Raw genomic sequence first — 26,123 nt, 5'->3', positions numbered from 1 at the left:
CAGTGCCCAGTACTGTATACAGTACTCCAGATGTGGTCTAACCAGGGCTTTTGTATAGCTATAGCAAAACTTACCTTTATATTCTAGCCCTCTAAATATAAAGGCTAACATTTCATTAGCCTTTTTGATTATATTTTGTATCTCACCACTACATTTTAGTGATCTGTGTACACCTCTTTGGACCTCCACTGTTCCTAGCTTTTCACCATTTAAAAAAAATACTCGATCAATCCTTTTTTGGTCCAAAATGGATGACCTCACACTTGGCTGCTTTGAAATCCATCTGCCACGGTTTTGCCCACTCACTTAATCTATCAATGTCTCTTTGTAATTTTATGCTCCCGTCTACATTACTTACTATGCCATCAATCTTTGTCATTGGCAAACTTGGATATATGGCTCTCTATTGTGTTATCTAAGTCATTAATAAATATAGTGAATAGTTGAGGCCCCAGCACACCTTGTGGGACACCACTAGTCACTTACTTCCAATTACTTACATACCCATTATCCTTATTCTGTCTTCTACCGCCTAACCAATCTCCTAACCACATCAATAATTTGCCTTCAATTCCACGAGCTTTAATTTTAGCTAACAGTCTCTTATGTGGAACTTTAGCAGATGCCTCCTGGAAGCCCATATAAACTACATCCATAGACAGTCCCTTGTCTACTACTTTAGTTACTTCCTCAAAATATTCAATTAGGTTCATTAGACATGACCTACCCTTTACAAATCCACATTGGCCCTCTCTAATCAGCTCACATTTCTCTTAAATGCTCAGTCACTTTGTCCTTAATTATAGATTCCAATAACTTCCCCACAACAGATGTTAGACCAACAGATCTATCATTTCCTGGTTTTTCTCTCTCTCATCTTACATTGGAGTTACATTTGCAATTTTCCAATCTAAAGGGACAATTCCTGAATTGAGAGAGCTTTGGAAGATTATGACTAAAGCATCTGCAATTTCCTCACCGACATACTTTAATACCCTGGGGTGGGAACCATCAGGTCCCGGGGATTTGTCAGTCTTTAGTGCCATTATTTGTTCTAATACTGTTTTCTTGTTTATGTTAACTTTAGTGAGTTTGAGTCCTTGATTCATTATTAGTTTCCCTGGAATGTCAGGTATATTATCCTCTTCCTCTACTGTGAAGACTGACATAAGTAATTATTCAACAAGTCTGCCATTTCCTTATTTTCATTTGCAATATTACCTGCTTCTGTTTATAAAGGGCCCACATTACCCTTGACTACCCTTTTTCTTCTAATATAATTGTAAAAACTTCTTATGTTAATCAAAATCAAAATCAAATTGGCATCTCATAACTGACATTTGGGTAAAGTGCTTCATTGGGATGCAGTATTTGATTTTTTAGTGGGATCAGCAATTGAGGGTTGCACCTGGGCTGAGAGGTGCTGCTGAACAGACGAGCACATCACTGGAAGAGAAAGTAAATCTGAGAGCTTGTCAAACCCAGATAATTTCATGCACCTCTAAACTGCTGGTTGAGTAGCAGAATTTGTAGATATGGGAATGAGTTGCCTGTCTGTCCCTTTTTGAAGGATTGTGAAAGGAGGTGGGAACAAAATGTTACTGTGCAGAGTGGTTGTGTACTTTTTTTTGTTGTGACTGTCACAAATTTCAGAATTACTGACCTTTGTTGAATACTGATATTGTGGCCATCCCTTCATACTGTTTGATTTGGGCCAAGAGCCTATAATATGTGATACACAAATTCTTACTGTTCTGGCGGGGGGTGGGTGGGTGAGGGTGAGAAACAGAAGGGTAATGAACATATTTGCAAGAGGCAACTCTAGCATTTGCAATAATACAAATTGAACAATGTTGTGTGAAAGATCGAGACTTGAAGTTGGACCAAATCATCTGACAACATGTCTGCTTGATTGAGTTCTTGTGTCAATTCTGCACTGGTTAAATGTAGAATCTTGCTGGTTTAAACATAGCCCTTTGATGTTTTGGATTATTGATCTCAATCGCAGGATGGTGGGTCCTAAGCAATTTATTTTGTGTTGTGTTTTCATTGTCATTTTTGTATAAAAATGATCTTGACACAAATCCGGTAATAGGTTAATTTAATAAGTTCAAATAGCCAATAAATTGACATGGCAGATTGACCATGTGTAAATAGTGATTTTACTATGACAACCTTACTATATAAATGTGATGCAGATCTTGTGTGGATTACTTGGCACTGTCATACAGTATGTATTTGGCATTAGGTGCTGCCTACAGTCGGGGACTTGGTGTTGCGTTTTGGAGTGCATTGAACCAGACTCGGTGCCAGTATAAACTGGTCTGACAGATTTCACTTTGCTTTTGATGACTTGATTCTGACACAAAAGCATATAGAGTTTGACAAATCTATTAGTTTTTTGAGGATGCAACTAGCAGGGTAGATAAAGGGGAACCAGTGGATGTAGTATATTTGGATTTTCAAAAGGCATTCGATAAGGTGCCACATAAAAGGTGTTACACATGGTAAGGGCTCATGGGGTTGGGTGTAGTATAGTAGCATGGTTAGAGGATTGGTTAAAGGACAGAAAACAGAGTAGAGATAAATGGGTCATTCTCAGGTTGTAACTAGTGGAGCACCACAAGGATCGGTGCTTGGGCCTCAACTGTTTACAATCTATATTAATGACTTAGATGAAGGGATCGAATGTAGTGTATCCAAGTTTGCTGACGATACAAAGCTAGTTGGGAAAGTAAGCTGTGAGGAGGACATTAGTCTGCAAAGGGATATAGACAGATTAAGTGAGTGGGAAAGAAGGTAGCAGATGGAGTATAATTTGGGGAAATATGAGGTTATTCACTTTGGTAAGAAGAATAGAAAAATGGAATATTTTTTAAATGGTGAGAAACTACTAAATGTTGGTGTTCAGAGAGACTTTGGTGTCCTTGTACAAGAGACACAAAATGTTAGAATGCAGGTGCAGCAAGCAATTAGGAATGCAAATAGCATGTTGGCCTTTATTGCAAGGGGGTTGGAGTACAAGACTAGGGAAGTCGTTGTACAGGGCTTTAGTGAGACCTCACCTGGAGTATTGCTTACAGTTTTGGTCTCCTTATCTAAGGAAGGATATACTTGCCTTAGAGACAGTGCAACAAAGGTTCACTGGATTAATTCCTGGGATGAGAGGTTGTCTTATAAAGAGAGGTAGAGTGGAATGGACCTATACTGTCTGGAGTTTAGAAGAATGAGAGGTGGTCTCATTGAAACATATAAGATTCTGAGGGGGCTTGACAGGGTAGATTATGAGATTGTTTCTCCTGGCTAGAGATTCTAAAACTAGGGGGCATAGTGGCAGGATAAGGGGTCAGCCATTCAAGACTGACCCCTTACCCCTTATATGAGGAGGAATTTCTTCACGCAGAGGGTTGTGAATCTTTGGAATTCTCTACCTCAGAGGGCTGTGGATGCGGAGTCATTGCATATAGTCAAGGCTGAGATGGATCGATTTTTGGACTCTAGGGGAATCAAGGGATATGGGGATCGGGCGGGAAAGTGGAGTTGAGTTTGAAGATCAGCCATGATCTGATTGAATGGCTGAGCAGGTTCGAGGGGCCGTATGGCCTGCTCCTGCTCCTTATGTTCTTGGTAAACAATTAGACAAAAGGTGCTTTTTATTTCGGCTTATTAGTAATGTAACTTTGTCAAATTGGCTCACTTTGTCTGCTTGCTATGCTGAATTCCATCTCTGCAACCTTAAGACCTTCCAGTTTAGTGGTGTAAAGGCTGCATTGATTACAGGATTGCAGATAAGTCCACAAGAACACTGACTAATTATAGCTTGCTCAGATTTCCGCTGTATGACATTTGAATAGTAAATTAACTTAATCCTCTGATACAGATTTCAGTTGCAGTTTTTTCAAAATATACAATAGAAAAGAATGCAATTTTTTTTAATATTGTAGAACACTACTTAGCAACATTAGTTAATAAATGATTAATATTTGAAGTAGGATGAAACATGTAGAATTTTAATAAACTGTATGTTGAAAAATATTTGGGTATGGTTAGCATCCTTTCACCACAGGCTGAACGTGCTTAGAGAACCATTCCATACACTGTACTTGTGTCCAGGAAAAATAAATGTTTCACGGATGGATAACATCTAGGCTGAAGTATAATTAGACACTTAGTGTATCGTGTACCATGCCACTGCACGCTAGTTGTCTGCAGAAAAATACTTTCAGTTCCATTACCAATATAAAATGTATTGAGTCTTAATTGAGAATGAGCTTATTCTAAACTGCTGCTTTCTTTGTTGCTTGTAGTTGAAAGAAAAAATGAAGGTGCAATCATGGAACATTCATTTTGTAGAATATGGTCATGGAGTTTGTATGTTTCGCACTAAAAAGACGCGAGATCTGGTAATGAGAGGAATTCCAGAAGCCTTAAGAGGAGAACTTTGGCTACTGTTCTCAGGTGTGTATTGTTAAGTGTGATTATGAAAAAAGTATTTTGAAATGTTTAAACTTTCAGGAATGAAGTGGAAGTGTGCCCCTATTTATATTATAAGAAAGGTGCAGTGAATGTTTTCACAAGTGTTCCCAATCATATGTGTAGAGAAATCTAGTTTGCAGAATTGTATTCTTTTCATTAGTGTAGGCCATTCCATCTCCTTTATAACTCCTTTTAGGGAGACATTTCTCAAATTTTGCATTGATTGAGCACAGGCTGCCTCTGGTGGTGTTCTCCCTCCTGGAATGCAATGCATTTAGAACAGTTGGCAGAGGATTTTGTTCATGACCAAATTATGGAAATCAAGTAGACAAGAGTTTTTAGGTGGAGATGGTGTTTTACTTGAATATTATAACCATAAATTCCAATATGTGTGGTTTGTTGAGAACACAGTGACTTTTGGATAAATCCTTTTATGGTTTTACAGGAAACTGTTTGAACTGACACGATTTTCTATTTTTAAAAAAAAATACAAAGCAATCCTTTTCAAATCAACAAAATGAAGTGAATGTGAGTGTTAGAAAAATGTAATATCTCATTTTAGATTAATTGCTTGTGTTATGAATATATATCTAAGTAATGCTACCTTACTCATCATGGTCCACGGCAGCATAACAGCATAAGGTTTGTGTGCCTGTCAACCCATAGGTGCAAATAATGACATGGCTGCTCATCCTGGTTATTATACCGAGTTGGTGGAAAGGTCTATGGGTACTTGTTCTTTGGCCACTGATGAGATAGAACGTGACCTGCATCGCTCACTGCCTGAACACCCAGCATTCCAAAGTGATACAGGCATCTCTGCGCTGAGGAGAGTTCTCACAGCCTATGCTTCCAGGAACCCTAAAATAGGCTACTGTCAGGTTGGAGCTGCCACCTTATTGCCAAGTAGTTTAGTAATGCTTTAACATTTTGAATTCTAATCTTTTCAGTCAAGTGTTCTTTTGTAGTATCACGGCAATCGTGTACAAAGAAAGCTTTGAACTTCATTTTGCAAAAAGCTTAGATTGTGCCTGGAATAAAATTCTGTTAGGTAGAAATCTCAAAGGAGTGGCTGACAATCAGTCAGGGGCAGAAAATTCACGGTCTTAGTTAAATTTTTTTAATCTTCAAGATTCTTTTTCTGGCTAAGGCATCACTTTCTGAGATAGATTGAGAAATAAATTTATTTGAACTGAGTGGTTATCCCAACTGGTTGAAACTCCCACTTTGTGTATATTTGTCATTTATTTTAGGTAAGCAGGGTCCCTTAGGGGGGGGGTAGGTGCCTTCAAGATGACAATGGAAGTTCAGAACCAAGTCAACACTCTGTGGCAGACTCATTAATCTGATACCTGAACCAGACAGGTCCACAGTACTCTAGGACACTGTTGATGATTGATCAGCCAGCCTGGCTCACTAATGGAACTTTGAGGGGTAATTAGACCTGGCTGAGATTCTTCCCACTCAACTGTAGCTAACTCTGCAAGCCAGTGAGTGTACAATTGGGTAGGATGTCCCTACCTGGACAAGCAGCAGGAAGTTTACCAGTGCTCTTTATTAGTAAGTTGCATGTAGTTTCAACTGTGCACACTTGTGGGATCCTAAGCCTTGGCTCTGTGCCTAAGCTGTCTTCACTTGAGTAAATGGGGTGGGTCCTTGTACACTCCACATCAAGCAAACAGAAACTATGTAAACGTCTCAGTAGCTTTGTTTGGAGACTCTTAAATATGGTGATAGGTTTCCATGCATCTGATAATGCTTAACAATTTTTTTATCACACTTACATCTGATTCTGTGCCAAATTGATGTTTTAATATAGTGCAACACTGGAAGTAATACATTATTAGTTATACTAATTCACAAACAGGTAAGGTAATGTAGTGGTTATGCTACTGGAATAGCAACCCAGTGGTTGTGAGTTAACTCCCACCATGGCAAGGTGTGAAATTGAATTTGACAAACGTAATTTGTGGGCTAATTTTTTTTTAAAAAAAAACTATTCACTAATCCCTTCAGTAGGGCAGCCTTCACATGACTCCAGTCCCACATAAAGTGGTGAACTCTTAATGCCCTTTGAAGTGGCCTAGAAGTGTCTGAAATGACACTTTTTCCCCTTTATTACTGAACTTTGTAGCAATTATTTCCAACCAAGTGGCCTAGAAGGCCACTTGGTTGGAAATAATTGCTACAAAGTTCAGTAATAAAGGGGAAAAAGTGTCATTTCAGAAGAGACTTGGACAATCTCAGCCCAGTTGACCCTGCAAAAGTCATCCTCATTAACATCTGGTGTTGCACAGTCTAGTCAAGTAACAATTGGATAAGTATGTGAAGTGGAAAAAATTTGTAAGGCTACGGGAATAGGGCGGGGGAGTGCGAATAGCTCGATTGCTCTTAGAGAGCTGGCACGGACTCGATGGGCCGAATGGCCTCCTTCCGTGCTGTAACCATTCTATGATTCTAACACTTTGACATGGTCATATTTGTAGAATCATATCCACCAGCCAACTTCCCAGACTCTTCTCTCCCCCAGCCACCCCCCTTCGCCAACCCTGACTATGCTCTGTTCCTTATCCATTCATTTTAGTAGTTTTGTTAATATTTTGAAAACCTGATCATGTCCCCTATCTAACACAGCATCTGTGGAGAGAACTGACAAGTTATAATGGCTTCATGCTCCTCCTTTCCATCTTAACTAACCTGCTTTAAATATTCATGCATTCTTTGGGTCTGATATGTCTTTTATTTCTCTTATTTCTTTCCTCATGCCTCCTTTTGTCTCGTGCTATTATCCCTTCCGTCAGTTAAACATCTCCTGTTCTCCACCTAATCACTTCACAGCTGATATGTTGTTTTCTTGTGCATATGTTTTTCCCCCTCCCCTTTCCCTCACTCTTTTCCTTGTTATAAGCTGTCCATCTGTAATATTGTCTAGTCCTGATGAAGGACAACGTCTGAAACATTAACTTGTCATTTCTTTCTCTACAGATGCTGTGCCTGACTTGCTGAGCGTTTCCTGCATTTTCTGTTTCAAATTTCCAGCATCTGCACTATTTTGTTTCTTGTTTTCATGTCCCTTATCTGACTTTGTTTCTCAAATGAAAACTGATTCAGTTCTGAACTTTTAAGTGTCCTGAGCCTGACACCCTCTCCAGTGCTTTTTGAAGGGGAGCCCAGAATTACACACAGTATTGTAAATGTGGTCAAACCAGTTACCTATTGATGCTTAAAATAATTTGTTTTCATTTGTTAACCAAATGGCCCTAAGATAATTCTTAGACTTTCATTAACCTCACTGGATATTCTCACTGAACTAGTTGATCGCGTGTAATAGTTTTTTTTAAAAATGCTTGTTTTTAAAAAAAATTTTCATTTTTTTACTTTTTTCTTTCCCTCTGTGTGATTCTTTCACACTATCTCTCATCTTTATAATTCTCCAGCTCACGCTCTCCTTTTATATAAGAAAAATAGGCAGACGTGACCTTTGGAATGTACCAGTATGAAGCTCCTCCTGATAGTTAAGAATTACTATGACAATAGTTGTCTTCCTGTGCAAGTTTTTTTTTTCAGCATATATGCACAAACAGCACTTTATTTTATCTCCGTCCTGGATATTTTCCTACTCATGCTGAGAAATTTATTTTACAATCTCGCTAAGTAATGGTTGTTTCCTGTCGCTAAGTGTAGGAGAGAACAGGGAAGCTGGGGCCAGGTTGGGGGCATTTTGAGCAGGCAGGAAGAGTCTGGTTAGAATGAGCTCCATTGCCTGGGAGTGGGAAGGTACATCCAGATCAGTCCAGGAGTAGGTGCAAACATAGCCACTTTATTTGCTTCCTTTGTGTGTCTCTTTCATCTGATTGGTGTGTGTTAGCCATGTGACCAATAATACTACCTCAAATTTGGAGATTGGACACTTTTTTTAATGGAATGGACATTTTTTTTAATGGATAATCTATACCAACCAAATTATTTTATTTTTCTGCCTTTGTAAATATATATACCCCTTATATTTTCTAGTTCATGTTCTCATTGTTAGAATCATGTTGTTTATAATATGATCAGAAGATAAATTTTTATTTGAAAGAAACCTGTTTCATTTAATGCTTGAAAAGCCTATGTAAAATGCATTTTAGTTTTTGTAGATGAACTGGTTACGTTGATTGCAATTTATTTATTGTAGTGTGTGATGGAATATTAGTTTGAGCATTTTTTTCTTTCATCCACTTTACCTGCTTAGGCAATGAATATTTTGACGTCTGTTTTACTGCTTTATGCTAAAGAAGAAGAAGCTTTCTGGTTACTGGTCGCTGTGTGTGAAAGGATGCTGCCAGATTATTTCAATCGTCGAATAATTGGTAAGACTTTTAAGAATGAATGCGTGTACAAGGTTTTATTCAGGGATTGTGTGCTCCCAAATGGGAGTGCACGACAGGGAATCAGCACTGCAGTGCTGAAGCCCTATTTCCAAACTGCAGTCTCGACCAATGAGGCTCTGTGGTGGGAACACAGGATTGTTGATCATATAACCTAACTGAGCATTTACTATTTTAAAATTTACTGCACAGTGTGAGGAGCCTGCTGTTTTTGGTCAGTACAACTGAGACTCTCAGATTTATTTGTACGGTCCATTACTAGTTGTGGTGGAGCATCCTTGAGATAAATTTATGTTAGCAGTTGTCACTTGTTCAATGCTAAATTTTGAACTGTAGAGCATTTTCAAAGTTTGCTGGACACCTAGTGGTGTCACCTAGTGGTGTCATTATAAATATATTGCTGAATAATGAAGGAGCCAGTTTTTCCAAGTGTTTTACATCAGCCCAATTTATGGTTGGCACCACTGAATGGAAGGTGGTGGTGGTGGTGGAAGCGACCTCTAACTTATTCAGCAAACTCTTCCTCTGTAATTTTCCAAGTTAAGCTAATTTATGTACCTGGGTTCAGCAGCTGAGAGCACGTTGAACAGCAGGATGATGATGGATATGGGCAAAGTCAAGCCCATATAATTAGTTAAAAAGAGCTGGTGATAAAAGACCATGGAGCTGGATAAGAGACTGCCCGTTCAACATTAGGGACTGAGTTCAGATCGAACACAGACTGATGGGATGAAAACCCCCTCTCTCTGGGAGCTGAGATTCCTGTGCGAAAAATGCTTTGCCAGTTACAAACCCAGTTATAGTGAGTCATAAAATGATGATCTCACTAAGTTAGGCAGTAAGGATTTGCTGGTGTTGGAAGTGCAATAATTGGAGATGCGCCTCCCAGGTTGGAGTTCGTGCATATTGTTGGAGAAATTAAAGGGAGATTTACTCTGCAACTGTGCTGTGTTCTATATGGATACAGTGTGATCCAGGTGGAAAGAGTGATTCATTCCTCTGTACAGACATCCTTTTCCTTGAGCAAAAAACTCACCCTCATCTCCTCAAAAAAAAACTACTGAAGGTTTTTTTTTTAAGTGCTAGAACACAAGTTTGGAAAAAAACCCTGCCAATCATTGACTGTAAAGTAGCTGCAACTGGTTGTGTCACTAACTGCATGGGCTACTTTCCCAGATCAGCAAAATGTAGTTTTTGTATTTGGGCAGGGCAAAATGACAATGCTGCTCTGATAAATGTTAGGGTATAACCAGGGTATCAGACACTGGAAAACCATGTTAAGTCAAATGGCATTTATAGCATTGTCTAGCATCCTTGTGAAGAGTAAGCTAATCGCATGTCCTCTGCTAATGTTGGAGAAGGCTCACTCAGTTTGTCCATAAATTATCAAACTGCATCAATAATACTCATGCTTTTGTGTTCTAGATCACATACATAGATCTAAGATGTAATGAGACAAAAGTAAGCTAGCTGGTGGTATATGTGTTGCTGCTTGATACCACCCAGACAGTGCTTGTGAAAATCTAAATAAAGTACATTGTGGGCTAAATGATTTAAGCAGGGAAAATACCGACAAAACATTGGTATTCACTTTGGCTTTGCTATTAAATATTTTGTTTCACCCACAGATTGCCAGCAGGTCTCCCTGAGTTTGATGGTTTTGCTGTTTTAAAAAAAAAACTAGCCCACCGGTGCTGAAATGAAACCTTATCCTGCGTTAATAAAGCAATTCAAAACAACAAGAGCATTTTTATTCACATAGTTGATCCTTAGCTCGTACTGTTGTCCCCATTCCTTTCTGTTCCATCTTTAATTTTTGGTTAGAAAAACAATAACATTGTTCTATTCCACGTAGCTATTCTGATCTCCTTTGCCATTGTTATTTTTGCCTTCCTGCTTCCACTGTCCATTTTGGATTTTCATTGGCTGTACACCTTTCTTAAAGGCCTGTTTTTTCCTAGCTGATCAGAAGCTCATGTTTCTGCATATCGACATGGTCACATCATAGATGTAGCTGGATCAATCTTTGAAAGACAAATATGTATCCAAAGCCAAAGGGCTTCTGCACACATGAATGTTTGCCTGTAGCCCAACAGAGTACTGGACAAGCGAACTTATCTGTTCGAGGATTCATTGCTGCAACTGCAACAAATGTTTCCATTCTTCTTCATTCTACATCCTCCACGTACTATAGGATTATAGCCCAGGGTGACAGCTTCTGGGGAAACCATGTGTTGAGCACACACATGAGTGTTGTTACCATGTTGCAGATATGCAGTGCAGCACGTGGTGCCTACTTCCACCTCCACAATATAGCCCATCTCCGCCAAGTCCTGTTCAACCATCATCCCTGTGCTCGCTGACCTGCATTGGCTCCAGGTCTGGCAACAACTCGATTTTTAAAATTCTTACCCTTGTTTTCAAATCCCTCCATGCCCTCGCCCCCCTCTATCTCTAACCTCCTCCAGTTCTACAACCTCTGAGATCTCTGCACTCTTCCAATTCTGGCCTCGCACAACCCCGATTTTCATTGCTCCAACATTGGTGGCCATGCCTTCAGCTGCCTAGTCCCTAAGCTCTGGAATTCCCTCCCTAAACCTCTCCGTCTCTCTACTTCAGTGTTCTTTAAGTCGCTCCTTAAAATCTACCTCTGTGACCAAGTTTTTGGTCACCTGTCCTAATATCTGTTTATGTAGCTCAGTGTCGAATTTTGTCTGATAACACTCCTGTGAAGTGCCTTGGGATGCTTTTACTGTAAAGGTGCTATATAAATACAAGTAGTAGTTGTTGTTGTTATGTAGTCTGTGTATAAAGCCCAGAACCTCTTATTATGCTAGTTCTTTCTACTGAGCTAACATTTTTTTTTTGCTCCTCATGTTGGAACGCTCATTGCCAAAGGTTCGGGGTAAGGTTTCCAGCCTCTTCAGGAGTAGGTTAGATTAGATTGTGAGAGTAACTGCTATCCTGTTAATCATTCTGGCCTATTGGGGAATTTTGTATTCATTTCATGCTTTTAACATACTATACCACTGCAAGCATCCTAAATAAAGAATAGCCATGTTTTTTGGGTTGTATGACAACACCAGACACCAATCCTATCCTCCCGAGACAGCCATATGGAGAGCAAATAAAACGGGCACAAATTAGTGAAGAGCGTTAGCATCCCAGGTGTCGGCACAATTTGGAATTTTACATTCAGTACAGACAAGCTGTGTTCTTGTGGTATGTCTTTCATCACTGACTCATGGAATAGATCAATTCGCTTCAAAAACAAGCTTAAGTGCTGTCCTGGTTGGATCAGTATGTTACTATCTGTCAAAGGTTGAGAACTCTTTTGCTGCTTGGTGCTGGGAACTCATTGGCACTGATCAGCAGCGAGATATTTTTATACCTACCTGCATCAAATTCTATCCAGCACAAGGGCAAATTACATCTGAACCCTCCCTGGAGGTAATTACTAATTCCTCCCCAGAGGAACTGTTTGTCTAGTAACCGAGAATGCCCTTCCAGACTTCGATCCCTCACCTCGTAGGTCCTGCTGATGCTCAGGACTACCATTACAAAAACCCAGGCACTGGTGGGCACCAGCTACTCTTTGCACATTCACGGATATAACCGCTGCATCTGGTAACTTGCTGCTGGTTTAAATATGATGTACCTTGGGGTGGATTTTCATAATAGCGCTGATTCAGATGCATACCAGTCAAACTTGACAGTGGGCTTGCAACTTGATTCCTGTTCTGATTGCCAAGTCATGATTATACCACCCCCAAACAATCTGCCCGACATACGTTATGACTACATTTCGAAGTTAAAAAAAATTTCCTCAAGTAAACTGACATCGTGTGTGACGTGCTATGTAAAATGAGCATATGCCAAAAAAAAAGTGGCGGAGAGCCACCACTATAAATGTTGCAGTTCTCCTTTAATTTACTTGTGCATTTGGATAATGAGCCCAGGTTACGATACTGGCTCTCAGTATAACAGTGACAGTCGTGAATGTATATTCCAAGTCCCTTTGTTTTTTTTTATGCAAGTATTGCTCCAGTAAAACGAAAGGGTTACTACCACAAATTCCTCTTTTTGTTTTCAAGACTTCGACCCATTGTTACATTGCCCTTGAGAAATTCTTACCTATAATTAGATCTGCTTGAAATGATGTTTGAACGTAGTCTGAAATTAAATATTCCCTTGACATTTTGTAGAGGACTTTCCTTTCAAGTGAAATTTTACATCTGTTGCTGAGTGCTTTTACAATATTTTTGGTTCTAACAGAATGCATTTCAATGACATGCACAGTAAATGAGTTTCAGTATATTTCAAAAAGTACATGTTTGCAGTTTAATTACATCCAGAATATTATTGACAGCAGCTAATTCAAAACTTGCTAATTTTATAGCTGAAGTTCAGTTTTACAGTTCAGTTATTTTTTACGAATAATTTAATGACTTGAGATGGTTCCAAAGAAACATGAGCTGCTTGCCTAAAACATTCATGAAATGATTTGAGATGATAAAATATTTTTGCTCCTGAAGGTTGGAAATTTCAGTGGTGGGAAATGGAACACGAGCAAACCCTCCTCGGTCAAATACATTATTGGTTAGAGTCAAGGTCCCGGCTCCCTGTACTCTGCCTCATTAGCCCCCAGCTTCACCAGAGTACTACTGACTGCAACTGTGTAGCTATTTCATTCCCTAATCATCCTTGTAGCTCAAAATAAATCTAGCATTGTCATTTTTTTTTGCTGTGGTCCCGTACCTGACTGAGAATTGGGCTGAGACTAAAATTCACTTCTTGGGACTTCCATAGCCAGCAGAGAGATTACTTTTTTTAAACAATGTTGGTTGCATTATTGTAAAAGTCTTGCTTTAAACAGGCGAGGAAAACCTTCCTGAAATGTTATCAAATTACTACATTAAGAATTGAACTTAACCCTCCCTGTTATAAATCCATAACCCGAATGTGCACGTGTTTGTGGTTTAAACCACATTGACACTGATTTCTCAAAAGATGTTCACCCTTGTGTTCTGCCATCAACTTCACTTAGCCAGGGAGACTGCATAAATGTATTGCACTTAATTCCACTCGTGTTTCTAGCCCCTTAGTATTCTTCCACGTAAGATGACTTTCATCTCACCAGTCCGGCTTTAATTCTGACTCAGGTCTGGAAGATAAAAGAGAAGACAGTATTTTAACCCACTATGCTTGGCTCTACCTCTTTCCCCAAAGTGCTTCTTTAATGGATATTGATAAATTTTTCTGTGTGCGTTTTGACTTGTTTAGTAGTGTAGCTGTACTGTAGTCTGCATTGCAAAGATAAAACGTCCCCAGCATTTGCACGAGGCATGTAAATTGGGATGTAATGGTTCTGTGTGCCAAAAACGAATACCAAAGCAGCAACACAGTGTTGCTGGTTAGTTATTTTGATTATAGTTCCCGTCTCATGAAGTGAATAAGCACCTTGTTCAGTCATTGATTCAAACTAATTTACACTTAAGAATCCTTGGATAAATACAGATTTAATTCTGAAAGTATTGCTATATCAATGAAGGGTGCTTAAGGGCAATATGAAGTTTTTTTTTTAAAAAAGGCTTTGAATAATTGGATTATAAGCAATTTTAAAGTAGAACAGTTGCTACCATAGTGGGGGGGTGGGTGTGGTGTGCGACAAATAATTCTGTCTGTGTCCTGGATTATATCTAGTTACCAGTGTGTTCTTATTTTAACAGGTGCGCTGGTGGATCAGGCAGTTTTTGAAGAATTTATTAGAGGTCACCTTCCTCAGTTGACTGACCACATGACCGACATGACTTTTTTTTCATCTGTCTCCTTGTCCTGGTTTCTCACCATCTTTATTTCTGTGTTGCCTATTGAGAGTGCAGTAAATGTCGTTGACTGTTTTTTCTATGATGGTATAAAGGCAATCCTGCAGCTGGGCCTGGCAGTTCTAGATTATAACATGGACAAGCTGCTACTCTGCAAAGATGATGCTGAAGCGGTGACCATTTTAAACAAGTATGGATCTCGCATTTTTTTTGCTATAATTCAGTTATTTAAATGTCTGTTGTAAGAGATACATATTGCGCACCCGAGTCAAGATGAAGTGAGGTTGAAGGGTGGGGGATAATTTAGACTAGGGCACATAGAGGTAATTCAGTCCCCATTTTGAAGTCATACATTCTGTTTACATTTTTAAATTTCCATTATGAACTCTAGTGTCTACAGTTGTAATGGAACTTCCTACATAAAGTTGTAAGTACGTTCTCTCACCAGTGGTGGTTCTAGAGCACCTATACTAGAGTGTGTACTTAGTGTGACAAGTTTATATATTATATCTAAGTTGTGTGTGAGAGTATAACATGGCTCCAACCAGTTCCCCGAGTGATGAAGAGGCCCTTGAAAGGTAAGTGCTGAATTATTTTTGTGGGCCCTGGAGTCCCCTCCCAGGCTCCACAAACTTAATCTGGGCTCCCACCCTCTGCCATCGTGACCAAACTACTTACCTTGTTGCTGGCAACCACCCTGTCTGATCGTGAGGCCTCAATCCAGTGAGCTGTGCGGGAGGGACACCTGTTTGGCGGCCTGCGGCTCGACAGCCAAATATAAATACAAAATCACGGGTGCTGCGTCTACTCCATTGAGTTCAACATGAGTTATCCTTTCCCTTACCGCAGCCCAAAACATTCTAGTCTGGTCCATAGGATTTTAATGGTAGTTGGGAAGGTTATAAATTTAGATATATTTTCAAAGAATATTTGTAGAATTCATCTAGCAAATGCCTTGTGATTGTCACATGATTTAACTCATGTTTGAGAGTTTTGCCTTGCACCTTTCAGTGGTTAGCTATGTCTTGGTTTTAATGTCTCTTTCAATAAGTAGGATCAAATTTCCTTACAGGTTTTTTGATAATGTTACTAACAAGGACAGCCCTTTGCCTCCAATGGCACATCAACCCCCTATAGGCAGCGACAACCAACATCCTCAACCTAAAGTGGACATTACTGAGCTTATCAGGGAATCGTATGAGGTTGGTGAAAAAGACTGATTCTACTACTGTGTAAATATGTAAAAACTGATCATGCATTAAGCTAATCTGGATATTACTGTGAGAGAGGGGCAGTGCATGAACCTGGGAAAACAAGATGACGTCGGGCCTTTCTTCCACTCGGCTCAACTGCTTTTCCAACCCACCCCCCCCCCCCCACCCACAAAAAAAAAAGTCCAGTGCCAGTCAAAGTAGCCCAAAGCAGTGGATAAAGAGTCCTAATATTAGAGGGTAGAGGCTCCCAAGCTTTTAATTTGCTGAATGGTACTCCTGTGTCATGATCAAAATTAGCTGCCTAGGTCTCCTTGCACAAGAATCTCCACAACTACAGCCCTCTGTTTATCGATGGCCATAGTGTCTGTCAATATAATTTTATGTCTTGTACTTTGTGTTCATGACATTCAGTATATTGAATTATATAATTGCCACTGCCAAATGATTGTATGAGGATGATGTAAATGGGCTGAATTGTTAATGTATACTTTTCGTACCAGTTTTTTTTAAAAAAAATGTTTTGAGACAAATGATAAATATTGCAGAACAAGGTGACCTTATGACCTTGATATAAAAAGCCCTGATCAAGACTATCAGAACATTATTTTTCAAGAGTTGTACTCTTTTTAGTTCATAGTTCAAAACTTGGTTTTAAAATTCTGTGCCATAACACACAACAAAATTTATGCAGGAGCAAGTGTCGGATGTTGCTGGTCTTGAGTTAATAGTCTTTCAAATGATAGAAACTTAAAACAAAAGAAATGCACTTAACCCCCTTTGAATTGAAGACCTGTACCACATTGTAACCTACCACCGCAAGAGCAGTGAGAGTTGACTCAATCGCTGCATTTCACTCCCCTCTTCAGGTGCGGTGGTACCCCTTCAGTGATAGCCCACCTGCCCTCCCATTGATTTATTGCTAAGTTTATTGTTCAGTGATTTTTGGTTGTCTTATCAGTCAACAATGTCTCTCTTGTCTCCACTGAACAAGATTGCTCCCTCTCTCCAGAGTTTTCTATCAATAATTATATAAAAATGCATGCATGCTAATGTTCCCTGTAACTGGCCAAGTAAAATCATAGACTGTTACCCTAACTACTTATTATGTGGAGATGCCGGTGATGGACTGGGGTTGACAATTGTAAACAATTTTACAACACCAAGTTATAGTCCAGCAATTTTATTTTAAATTCACAAGCTTTCGGAGGCTTCCTCCTTCGTCAGGTAAATGTTCAGGATCTCCTTGAAGCCTACGCATTTATACATCACAGAACAATACATGGTGTTTACAGACTGCCCCTGCAACTGCCCATTGCCAAGGCAATCACCGTGTTCAGACAGAGAGGTGTCACCTGCAGAACCCCCGAATACACATTCAACAAAAAAACAAACAGGAAAAAAAACAGAGAGAGGCAGAAACATCCGGAAGGCAGAGAAAGCCAGCAAATGACCCATTATATTAAAAACAGATAACATTTGTTCGCTGGTGGGGTAACGTGTAGCGTGACATGAACCCAAGATCCCGGTTGAGGCCGTCCTCATGGGTGCGGAACTTGGCTATCAATTTCTGCTCGACGATTTTGCGTTGTCGTGTGTCTCGAAGGCCGCCTTGGAGTACGCTTACCCGAAGGTCGGTGGATGAATGTCCATGACTGCTGAAGTGTTCCCCGACTGGGAGGGAACCCTCCTGTTTGGCGATTGTTGCGCGGTGTCCGTTCATCCGTTGTCGCAGCGTCTGCATGGTCTCGCCAATGTACCATGCTCTGGGGCATCCTTTCCTGCAACGTATGAGGTAGACAACGTTGGCCGAGTCACAGGAGTATGAACCATGCACCTGGTGGGTGGTGTCCTCTCGTGTGATGGTGGTATCTGTGTCGATGATCTGGCATGTCTTGCAGAGGTTACCGTGGCAGGGTTGTGTGGTGTCGTGGACGCTGTTCTCTTGAAAGCTAGGTAATTTGCTGCGAACGATGGTCTGTTTGAGGTTGGGTGGCTGTTTAAAGGCGAGTAGTGGAGGTGTGGGGATGGCCATAGCGAGGTGTTTGTCCTCATTGATGACATGTTGAAGGCTGCGGAGAACATGGCGTAGTTTCTCCGCTCCGGGGAAGTACTGGACGACAAAGGGTACTCTGTTGGTTGCGTCCCGTGTTGGTCTCCTGAGGAGGTCTATGCGATTTTTTGCTGTGGCCCGTCGGAACTGTCGATCGATGAGTCGAGCGTCATATCCCGTTCTTACTAGGGCGTCTTTCAGCGTCTGTAGGTGTCCATCGCGTTCCTCCTCGTCTGAGCAGACCCTGTGTATTCGCAGGGCCTGTCCATAGGGGATGGCCTCTTTGACGTGGTTAGGGTGGAAGCTGGAAAAGTGGAGCATCGTGAGGTTGTCCGTGGGCTTGCGGTAGAGTGAGGTGCTGAGGTGCCCGTCTTTGATGGAGATTCGTGTGTCCAAGAAAGAAACTGATTCTGAGGAGTAGTCCATGGTGAGCTTGATGGTGGGATGGAACTTGTTGATGTTATCGTGTAGTCTCTTTAGTGATTCCTTGCCGTGGGTCCATAGAAAGAAAATGTCGTCGATGTATCTGGTGTATAGTGTTGGTTGGAGGTCTTGTGCAGTGAAGAAGTCCTGCTCGAACTTGTGCATGAAAATGTTGGCGTATTGGGGTGCGAATTTGGTCCCCATGGCTGTTCCGTGAGTTTGGGTAAAGAACTGGTTATCGAAGGTGAAGACATTGTGATCCAGGATGAAGCGGATGAGTTGTAGGATGGCTTCCGGAGATTGGCTGTTGTTGGTGTTGAGTATTGATGCTGTCGCAGCGATGCCGTCATCGTGGGGGATACTGGTGTATAGTGCCGAGACGTCCATCGTGGTGAGAAGTGTTCCTGGTTCAACTGGTCCGTGGGTACTGAGTTTTTGTAGGAAGTCTGTAGTGTCGCGACAGAAGCTGGGGGTTCCCTGTACGATGGGTTTCAGGATGCCCTCGATGTATCCAGAGAGGTTCTCACACAGGGTTCCGTTGCCTGATACGATGGGACGTCCGGGTGTGTTGGCTTTGTGTATCTTTGGGAGGCAGTAGAAGTCTCCCACGCGGGGATCACGTGGGATGAGAGTGCGTAGGATGCTTTGAAGGTCTGGATCGAAGGTCTTGATCAGTTTGTTGAGCTGGTGGGTGTGTTCTTTGGTCGGATCTGCAGGTAACCGTCTGTAGTGTTCCTGGTTGTCCAGTTGTCGGTATGCTTCTTTGCAATCAGTCATGGACATTCATCCACCGACCTTCGGGTAAGCGTACTCCAAGGCGGCCTTCGAGACACACGACAACGCAAAATCGTCGAGCAGAAATTGATAGCCAAGTTCCGCACCCATGAGGACGGCCTCAACCGGGATCTTGGGTTCATGTCACGCTACACGTTACCCCACCAGCGAACAAATGTTATCTGTTTTTAATATAATGGGTCATTTGCTGGCTTTCTCTGCCTTCCGGATGTTTCTGCCTCTCTCTGTTTTTTTTCCCTGTTTGTTTTTTTGTTGAATGTGTATTCGGGGGTTCTGCAGGTGACACCTCTCTGTCTGAACACGGTGATTGCCTTGGCAACGGGCAGTTGCAGGGGCAGTCTGTAAACACCATGTATTGTTCTGTGATGTATAAATGCGTAGGCTTCAAGGAGATCCTGAACATTTACCTGACGAAGGAGGAAGCCTCCGAAAGCTTGTGAATTTAAAATAAAATTGCTGGACTATAACTTGGTGTTGTAAAATTGTTTACAATTAACTACTTATTGGGGAGGATAAAAGACTATTTATGTTTAATTTTATTTTTTTTCTAGATCAATAAAATATTTGAAGCTCAATTTTTTTTTTATTCAGAAATATGGTGATATTCAAGCAATGGAAGTTGAGAGTATGCGACGTAGGAACAGGCTGTATGTGATTCAGACTCTAGAAGACACTACAAAACAGAATGTGGTAAATTCTGTTTTGCCTTTTAATGAGCGAATGCATGTATAGTGCACTAAATTATTCACATACTGTGTGGTTAATGGGAGTTTCTCTTTGGAGCGAAGAGCGGTTGAGTTTTTTTTTGCGACAAGCATTTTTGGTATTCACTAACCTACTTAGCTCAGCATTCCCTCGAGTGTATTGCTTGTTGTAAAATGGAACAACAAACTATTTTCAGCACTTAATCATGATGTATCTGCCAGCGATTTAGAAAGTTTTGTTTTAATTCATCCCAACAAACCATTCCTTGAGTGGCGGATAGGCAGGCAGTCTGCTCTCAGACCTTTACCAGTCCTGTTCTTTAACCAGATGATGCATCAAAGCAGCTTGGACTAACATTCTAACAATCTCTCTCTGCCTATGGGGAAAACAACTCACCTCACTTTCAGATTGGTGCCTCTTTTCACCTTGGCCACTTTCTTTTCCCCAATTGTCATGATGGCTCCACTACCGAGATCAAGAGTTCATGTTGAGATACAGAGATGTGCATCTCTGTCTACAGTCTGTAAATGCTCTGGTGCATTCACACTACTGGGCAACCTTTACCATACAAACGTACAAAGATGAAGGACCAGCTGGTCTTGTCCTGTCCATCAAGCCTGTCCGGCATTGCCGTAGTGTGATTTATATGCACCATCGACCCCATCTGCCACCGCCAACCCACTGGCCAAGAAATCTCCCAGGAGAGACAAAGAAAAACAACTTTAGGCCAATTTATGAAAAAAAAACTCTGGGAAATTCCTTACCGACCCCATACTGAAATACTGAAAGCCATAGAATTAAGTACTAGGAGACTGCAGTGATTGGGAGCCACCCTCTTCCCCCACCCCACCCCCCCATTCTTTTTTAATATTCAGGCACTAATTGCTTTAAAGAAAAGACTTGTCTGCCCGAACCATAAATTCAAATAGAAATGAATTTAACTTGGTCATCGATTCGCTTTTGGGACTCTTTGTTTAAACAACTTACTTGTGTATGGATTAAATTGGAGCAAATGTGCATGACTTTAGTGAGACTTAATTGAATATTAATTAATACAGAGATATTGAATTTCTGGTTATGTTAAGTCAATTGACATTTATTGTATTATTTACAGGTAAGTTACTCTGCCTGACATAGTAAAATGTCTTAATTTTTATTGCTTAGATCAGTATCAGTCCACTAAGCTGCCTCCTTATTGCCTGTTTTGGTCTATGTCTTATTTTCTAGAGACCATTTGTCCATTTTCTCTTGCACATGTTTCTAAATCTATCACTGTAATTATTGTGGTTATACACTGGATCAACAAAACAATTATCTTTGACCTGCAGTATTCTAATTAAATGTGTGTCAAGTGTAGAAAATCAGAGGTTCCAGAATAATTTTTTTATAACATTCTTATTTGATGATCAGTTACTTGACATTATCCATAACTTGTTTAGAAACATAAACATGGAAAATAGGAGTAGGAGTAGGCCATTCGGCCCTTCGAGCCTGCTCCGCAATTCAGTATGACCATGGCTGATCCTCTATCTCAATACCATATTCTCGTTCTCTCCCCATACCCCTTGATGCCTTTTGTGTCTCGAAATCTATCTAGCTCCATCTTAAATATATTCAGTGACTTGACCGCCACAGCTTTCTGTGGTAGAGAATTCCACAGGTTCACCACCCTCTGAGTGAAAAAATTTCTTCTCATCTCAGTCCTAAATGTCCTACCCCTTATTCTGAGACTGTGACTCCTCGTTCTGGACCCTTCAGCCAGGGGAAACATCCTCCCTGCATCCAGTCTGTCTAGCCCTGTCAGAATTTTATATGTTTCAATGAGATCCCCTCTCCTTCTTCTAAACTCGAGTGAATATAGGCCGAGTCGACCCAATCTCTCCTCATACGACAGTCCGGCCATCCCAAGAATCAGTCTGGTGAACCTTCGCTGCACTCCCTCTATGGAAAGTATATCCTTAGGTAAGGAGACCCAAACTGCACACAATACTCCAGGTGTGGTCTCACCAAGGCCGTGTATAACTGCAGTAAGACATCCTTGCTCCTATGCTCACATCCTCTTGCAATGAAGGCCAACATACCATTTGCTTTCCTAACTGCTTGCTGCACCTGCATATTTGCTTTCAGTGACTGCCGTACAAGGACACCCAGGTCCCTTTGTACATCAACATTCCCCAATCTATTACCATTTAAATAACACTCTGCCTTCCTCTTTTTCCTTCCGAAGTGGATAACTTCACTTTATACTGCATCTGCCATGTATTTGCCCACTCACTCAACTTGTCTAAATCGCCTTGTAGAATCTTTGCATCCTCCTCACAACTCACGATCTCACCTAGTTTTGTGTCGTCAGCAAACTTGGAAATATTACATTTGGTTCCCTCATCCAAATCATCGATATATATTGTGAATAGCTGGGGCCCAAGCACTGATCCCTGCGGTACCCCACTAGTCACCGCCTGCCACCCCAAAAAAGACCCATTTATTCCTACTCTCTGTTTCCTGTCTTTTAGCCAATTTTCAATCCATGTCAGTATATTACCCCCAATCCCATGTGCTTTAATTTTGCACACTAACCTCTTATGTGGGACTTTATCAAAGGCCTGAAAATCCAAATAAACCACATCCACTGGTTCTCCCTTATCTATTCTACCAGTTACATCCTCAAAAAACTCCAGTAGGTTTGTCAAACATGATTTCCCTTTCATAAATCCATGTTGACTTTGTCTAATCCTGTTGATATTTTCAAAATGTCCTGTTATCACATCCTTTATAATAGACTTTAGCATTTTCCTTACTACTGATGTTAGGCTAACCGGTCTGTAGTTCCCTGTTTTTTTTCTCCCTCCTTTTTTTAAATAGTGGGGTTACATTTGCCACCCTCCAATCTGCAGGAACTGTTCCATAACTTATAGAATTTTGAAAGATGACAACTAATGCATCCACTATTTCCATGGCTACCTCTTTTAGTACTCTGGGATGCAGATTATCAGGCCCTGGGGATTTATCGGCTTTCAGTCCCATTAACTTCTCCAGCACTATTTTTTACTAATAATTTCCTTTAATTTTTCCTTCTCACTAGTTCCTTGGTTCCCTAGCATTTCTGGGAAGTTATTTGTCTTCTTCCGTGAAGACAGAACCGAAGTATTTGTTTAATTGTTCTGCCATTTCCCTATTCCCCATTATAAATTGTCCTATTTCTGACTGTAAGGGACCTACATTTGTCTTCACTAATCTTTTTGCATACTTGTAGAAGCTTTTACAGTCCACTTTTATGTTCCTTGCAAGTTTACTCTCATACTCTATTTTTCCCCTCTTAATCAATATCTTGGTCCTTTTTTGCTGAATTCTAAACTGCTCCCAATCCTCAGGCTTGCTACTTTTTCTGGCAACTTTATATGATTCCTCTTTGGATCTAATACTATCCTTAATTTCTTTTGTTAGCCATGGTTGGGCCTCTTTTACTTTTGTGTTTTTGGGCCAGAAAGGAATGTATAATTGTTGCAATTCATGCATTCGTTCCTTAAATGTTAGCCATTGCCTATCCACCGTCATGCCTTTTAATGAAGCTCCCCAATCTATCACAGCCAACTCACTCCTCATACCTTTGTAGTTTCCTTTGTTTAGATTTAGGACCCTAGTTTCAGATGGGACTACTTCACTTTCCATCTTGATGAAGAAATCTATCATGTTATGGTCACTCTACCCTAAAGGACCCCGCACAAGATTATTAATTAACCCCTTCTCATTGCACAATACCCAATCTAGGATAGCCTGTTCCCTGGTTGGCTCCTCAACGTACTGGTCTAAAAAAACCATCTCCTACACACTCCAGGAATTCATCCTCCACAGTATTATTGCTAATTTAGTTTGGCCAGTCTATATGCAGATTAAAGTCACCCATGATTACTGTTGTACCCTTGTTACATGCATCTCTAATTTCCTGTTTGATGCCATCCCCTACATTACCTCTACTGTTTGGTGGGAGTCATCTATAGGCCTCCAGTGTTTTCTGCCCCTTGGTGCTTCTTAACTCCACCCAGACTGATTCTACATCTAGATTTTCTGAGCCAATATCCTTTCTCAATATTGCTCTGATTTCATCCTTTACTAACAACGCCACCCCACCTCCTTTTCCTTTTTGCCTGTCCTTCCTAAATATCGAATACCCTTGGATATTCACTCCCAGCCTTGGTCACCCTGCAGCCATGTCTCTGTAATTGCTATTATTTCATGTCCGTTTACATCTATTTGTGCTGTTAATTCGTCTACCTTATTACAAATGCTTTGTGCATTCAGATACAGTGCCTTTAGATTTGTCTTTTTAACATTTTTAGACATCTTAACATTTATTTGTACGATGGCCCCATTTGTCTTATTACCATTTTTTTCTTACCCGGACCCCATTTGTTGTCTTTTGTTTGTATGCTGTGTCCCTTCCTGACGCCATCTGGTTATCCTTACCCCAATCACTTTCCTGCACTGCTTCTTTGTCTTTTCTCTTTAGCATTCTAGATTTCTCTCCACTGGGACCCTCTACCCGCCCCCCCCCCTCCCCCCCATTTAGTTTAAAGTCCTATCTACCTCCCTAGTTATTCGATGCGCTAGAACTCTAGTCCCAGCATGGTTCAGGTGTAGTCTGTCCCAATGGAACAGCTCTCTTTTCCCCAGTACTGGTGCCAGTCCCCACGAATCGAAACCCACTTCTCCCACACCAATCTTTGAACCATGCATTCATCTCCCTGATCCTATTGACCCTATGCCAATTTGCTCGTGGCTCAGGTAATAATCCAGAGATTATTACCTTTGTGGTTCTGCTTTTTAATTTAGTCGCTAGCTGCTCAAATATTCTCAGCAGAACCTTTTTCTTAGTCCCACCTATGTCGTTGGTACCTATGTCGTTGGTACCTACGTGGACCACGAAAACTGGATCCTCTCCCTCCCACTCCTTCTCCAGCCCGGAGGAGATGTCCTTAACCCTGGCACTGGGTAGGCAACATAGCCTTCGGGACTCATGCTCCTGGCTGCAGAGAACAGTGTCAATCCCCCTAACTATAGTGTTGCCTACTATAATCACCATCCTTTTTACTCCCCCCACTCGAACTGCTTCCTGCCGTGGTCAGTTTGCTCGTCCTCCCCACAGTCCCCGCACTTGTCCACAAGAGTTGCAAGAACCTCAAATCTATTGGACAAGCACAGGGACTGAGGCTCCTGCAATACTACCTCCTGGATCCCTGTAGCTGCCTCACTCGCAGTCACACCCTCCTGTCCCTGACCACGTGTCAATTCTAAAGTATTTAATTTAAGGGGTGTGGCTGCCTCCTGGAGCAAAATGTCCAGGTAGCTTTCTCCCTCCCTGATGTCTCGCAATATCCGCAGCTTGGACTCCAGCTCCTCAACTCAGAGCCGAAGTTTCTTGAGCTGCAGACACTTACTGCAGGTGTCGTCGCCCTGGACAAAAATGTCCACGAGCTCCCACATTTTGCAGCAGCAACACATCTCCTGTTCTCCCATTATTTTATTTAACACTAAATTGATTAATTAAATAATCAAATTTTTACCTCATTTAATTAGATTAATTAAGTTAAGTTTAGTTTTTAAAATTTAGTTATATGCTATATATTAACTTAAAACGTAGCCCACAGTCACTACCAATCACTTACCTGCCTCACCTGTGACGTGACGCTGCAGCTTTCTCTTGTTGCAGGTCTGCTGCTGCTTTTATCCCTGTTCTCGATCTGCTGCTCAGGTCCGCCGCCGCTCTGCGGAAAAAGTTAGGAAAAGCAAGGCAAAGCAGCACCTCCTTCCCCCACTTCACCGAACTCCCATACTTGCCAAACTCTCAAGCCGTTCACTCTGTGCCCGCTGCACTCAGTGCCCCCCTGTATTTCTGCTGTTTGTGACTCAGATGAGTCAGCCCTGCTCTGCTACTGTTTCAGGAACCAGTTTAATCTAGCTAACCAATTAACAGGATGCACTGCAGCAACTCGCCACGGCTTCTTCGACAGCACCTCCCAAACCCGCGACCTGTACCACCTAGAAGAACAAGAGCAGCAGGCACACGGGAACAACACCACCTGCACGTTCCCCTCCAAGTCACACACCATCCCGACTTGGAAATATATCGCCGTTCCTTCATCGTCGATGGGTCAAAATCCTGGAACCCCCTACCTAATAGCACTGTGGGAGAACCTTCACCACACGGACTGCAGCAGTTCAAGACGACTGCTCACCACCACCTTCTCAAGGGCAATTAGGGATGGGC

General features: G+C 41.2%; 1 protein-coding gene across 3 annotated transcripts in view; it reads left to right on the top strand.

Moving 5' to 3' along the window:
• tbc1d8b (TBC1 domain family member 8B) overlaps window positions 1–26,123 on the top strand; it is a 69,133-nt gene that overhangs the window by 25,214 nt on the left and 17,796 nt on the right. For 2 of the 3 annotated variants that reach the window (XM_067997288.1, XM_067997287.1), the window contains 6 exons: window positions 4,308–4,458; window positions 5,143–5,357; window positions 8,711–8,828; window positions 14,576–14,861; window positions 15,744–15,873; window positions 19,745–19,843. In XM_067997288.1, the coding sequence (XP_067853389.1) occupies window positions 4,308–4,458; window positions 5,143–5,357; window positions 8,711–8,828; window positions 14,576–14,861; window positions 15,744–15,873; window positions 19,745–19,843 (999 nt within the window). Of the gene's footprint in view, window positions 1–4,307; window positions 4,459–5,142; window positions 5,358–8,710; window positions 8,829–10,474; window positions 10,563–14,575; window positions 14,862–15,743; window positions 15,874–19,744; window positions 19,844–26,123 lie in introns of those variants that run through there. The other variant, XM_067997289.1, reaches the window with a different exon arrangement.

Source organism: Heptranchias perlo, chromosome 15, assembly GCF_035084215.1.
Source record: "Heptranchias perlo isolate sHepPer1 chromosome 15, sHepPer1.hap1, whole genome shotgun sequence".
Classification (NCBI taxonomy): domain Eukaryota; kingdom Metazoa; phylum Chordata; class Chondrichthyes; order Hexanchiformes; family Hexanchidae; genus Heptranchias; species Heptranchias perlo.
Note: the sequence above shows the minus strand (reverse complement) of the source record. Positions and strands in the feature narration are given on the sequence as shown.